At 44.3% G+C, this 3,571-nt stretch overlaps 1 protein-coding gene across 1 annotated transcript; it reads left to right on the forward strand.

Moving 5' to 3' along the window:
* Positions 1 to 79: 79 nt before the first annotated feature.
* Positions 80 to 1,024, forward strand: PSKH1 (protein serine kinase H1; the record flags this gene model as incomplete). Its single annotated transcript, XM_009700184.1, has 1 exon — positions 80 to 1,024. A coding segment is annotated over exon 1 (945 nt), but the record flags the coding sequence as incomplete, so codon positions are not given.
* Between the last annotated feature and the right edge of the window lie 2,547 nt (positions 1,025 to 3,571).

Genomic DNA, 3,571 nt, shown 5'->3' on the forward strand with positions numbered 1-3,571 from the left:
GCGGGAGTTGGGCCGGATGTGGTTGCTGCTGATGCTGCCCTGGAAAAATGCCTTGATAGGGAATTAACACCATTCAGTGATGGGCTGTGGGACAAGCAAAGTGCTTCCCGAGCCCCCCAAAGATGTGCAGCTAGACCTGGTTAAAAAAGTTGAATCTTACACAGCCCACAATGACATATATAAGCATTTCATCAAAGATGACTGTGGGACTGTCATCAAAGCTGGCTCTCCCTCGCCTCCACATCACGCTAACCTGTATCCTGGGAACCACCTGCCTGCCCACGTGGACCAGCCCGAACCCCGCAAGAACAAAGTGGCTAAATACCGCGCCAAATTTGACCCCAGAGTGACAGCCAAGTACGACATTAAAGCCCTGATCGGGAGAGGGAGTTTTAGCCGCGTTGTACGGGTGGAACACAAGGCTACCAAGCAGCCCTATGCAATCAAGATGATAGAGACCAAATACCGGGAGGGGAGGGAAGTGTGCGAGTCGGAGCTTAGTGTGCTGCGGCGGGTTCGACACACCAATATCATCCAGCTTATTGAGGTGTTTGAGACCCAGGACCGTGTGTATATGGTGATGGAATTGGCGACTGGAGGAGAACTGTTTGATCGAATCATCGCTAAAGGTTCCTTCACTGAGAGAGATGCTACGCGTGTGCTGCAGATGGTGTTAGATGGCGTGAAGTATTTGCATACGCTGGGTATCACACATCGGGACTTAAAACCAGAGAATCTGCTGTACTACCATCCGGGAACAGATTCCAAAATCATGATTACAGACTTTGGGCTGGCAAGTGCTCGGAAGAAGGGAGATGACTGCCTGATGAAAACCACGTGTGGGACCCCAGAGTACATTGCTCCTGAGATACTGGTGAGGAAGCCGTACACGAACTCAGTGGACATGTGGGCACTGGGTGTTATCTCATACATTCTACTGAGTGGCACTATGCCCTTTGAAGATGACAACCGCACCCGCTTGTATCGGCAGATCCTGAAAGGAAAATACAGTTACTCAGGCGAGGTGAGTGTGCCAAGGGGTATGGTGAGGGGCAGTCAAGCAAGAACCTCTCCGCTTGTCAGTCTTTGTGATGACCAGAAGCTGGCTGTCATGTGCAGGGTGGTAACGTTACCAGGGTTAAAAAAAAAAATCTGTGATTCTGGCTTTTAAAAATCCTTTCCTGTTTTCTGTTTACTTTCCAAAACTGCTTCCAGTGCAGCACAGTGAGTTCCTTGAAAAAAACTGTGTCTATAAATGTGTGTAAAGAAAGAAGAGATTTCTTCCTGTAGAACAGAACTGGGATGCTTGCGAGTTTCTAGCTGGGGAGACCTCAGCCGTGGTAAGCTGCTGTTTGATGCTTTGCTGTTGAAACTCGTGCCAGGGTGAGTGTTTGAAATGTAGCGTGTACATACCTCGTCTGAAAAATAACCTTGTCTTTCAGCAAAGGTATGGCAGACAAAGGGACACTTGCTTCTTAAATCTGGAGACTTGAGCATTTCTGAAATTGATCTGCATTGTCTCCTGATCTTAGTGTGTGCTGAAATTGAGGATTGAAGAATAGTTTTCTTAGATAACTATGGAAAGAGGAACATTGGGGGATAGATTTTAGGCAGGAGATGAGTGCCCCTGCCCTCCCAGAGTCCCATTGCTCCGCAGAATGGCCGGGTGCCAGGCTGACACAGCTCCTGCTGACTTGCTTCTGGTCATGGTGGGAGATCTCAGTGACCAGCCAGCTCCTTTACCAGCACAATTGCTGACTGTAGGCGTAACCTCACTAGGAATCACACCTATAGAAAGTGTGGATATCGAAATTTGCAAGTTGTGTTTCTGCCTATATGCCTCACTGGAAACATTAAAAAATGAAACTTTTATAACCTCTTCTCTCTTTAATAAGAGAGGAGAGTGTTTAGATTCCATGACTTTGTGAGATGAAACCCACTGGGAAAGTGTTAATGAGTGACTAAATTTATGATTTATGATTCTGAAACAATGGTAAAATAACTGTCAGAAAACCAGAATAAATTCATGATTGTTCTCATATTTTTAGGTGTGACAGGTATGTTGGTATTTTAGTGGTGGATGGAAGGAGTCTAGCATGTTAAGTTTTTAAAGATATTAAGCTGCTTTAGGATTGTGTTTAAGAAAAAAAAAAAGACTCTCTGAAGTGTTTTCAGAGGTGTCAGTAAGTCTTTTGTTAATAGTTGGTATATCCAAGTTAAGTGAAACTGAGGAATATCGGTATTTGCATAGGAGGCCACCGAGGAGAGCCCAGATTTGACACCTTTGTGAATCTGGCTAAATCTTCCCGTGAGTGCTACTCAGAAAGTCTCTGGTGTGCAGAGAAGACGCGAAAGTGAGGCATCATAAACCCCCAAATTTGGCACTTTGTAGACCACGTGTGTTACTTCCTTCAGAAACTGCAGTACTTGATTAGTTTCTTGCCAAAAGTATTCTATTAACTGCTTCCCTGAACTCCATGCTTCAGCTGATTTTGGCAGCCTTTGCTTCTTTTGTTAATTTGCCGCGTTAATAGGATTTGTTAACGAGTTGCAGAGTTTTAAGAATGCTGTCAGATTATCCTAATGCAGAAATAGATTAGTTACCAGCCGCTTGTAACATCTGCAGGGTCACACTGAACGGCAAAGTACTAGTTACCTTATAACTACTAGTAGTAGGTGTGTTAGAAATTATTTTTCTCATGTGAAAAGGCCAGTTCACTGATGTTTGTTGCATCGAAGAAGGCATTTCAAGTGCATGCACCTCCCCATAATTTCTCATTCAAGCAGTAGGTAGGTGCTAGCTTGGCTCAGCCTGGGTGTTGGTCCCTAGGTAGCAGATTCCTTGTCCCAAACTCGGCTTTGGTCCTTTTTAGCTCACTCCATTGTGTTCGTCTTGGCCATTCATTTTTCTCCTCTTCTTCCAGTTCTTTTATTTTGAAGAAACAGCGTAGTGGGTTGCAATTTTTTTGGTTTGGTTTGGTTTTTTGTGTGTATGTGGTTTTTTTGGTTGGTCGGTTGGGTTTTTTTGGTGAAAGTTCTCCCTTGTGTTTTGCTTCCCGAGTTCTGTCTTGGCCAGGTGCCAGAAGGTCAGTGGGGCCATTGACTCTGAATTTGCTTTTTCCCTTTGGGGACCTGCTTTTGTTCTTAACCTCTTTAACGTTCTGTGATAACGAGTTCTATAGTTTATTTAAACACAGGTAAAAGGTGATCCCTTCTCTTAGTTTTTGTTTGCCTCTGCTCATTTAACTGGCACTTTTCTACGTACATATCTCCTTAATCCCCATTACTTGAGAAACTAGTGAGTAACTTTTCCATGTATACCTGTTAGTTATCTTTATACTGCTTTAGGTTCCCTCTCTTTTTTTGAGGCTGAAGATCCATCTGTGTTTAGTGCCTCCTATGGAATATATTCCATAGCTCTGATTTTTGCTGTTTAGGCTACTTGTAAACTTTTGGATGGGTTGATACGTGAGCACGGTGGCTTTCTGTCATGGCATAGAATCATAGAATGGTCTGTTTGGAAGTGACCTTAAACCTCACCTAGTTCCACCCCCCCTGCCACGGACAGGGA

This window comes from Cariama cristata, unplaced genomic scaffold (assembly GCF_000690535.1).
Source record: "Cariama cristata isolate BGI_N322 unplaced genomic scaffold, ASM69053v1 scaffold39545, whole genome shotgun sequence".
NCBI classification, from domain to species: domain Eukaryota; kingdom Metazoa; phylum Chordata; class Aves; order Cariamiformes; family Cariamidae; genus Cariama; species Cariama cristata.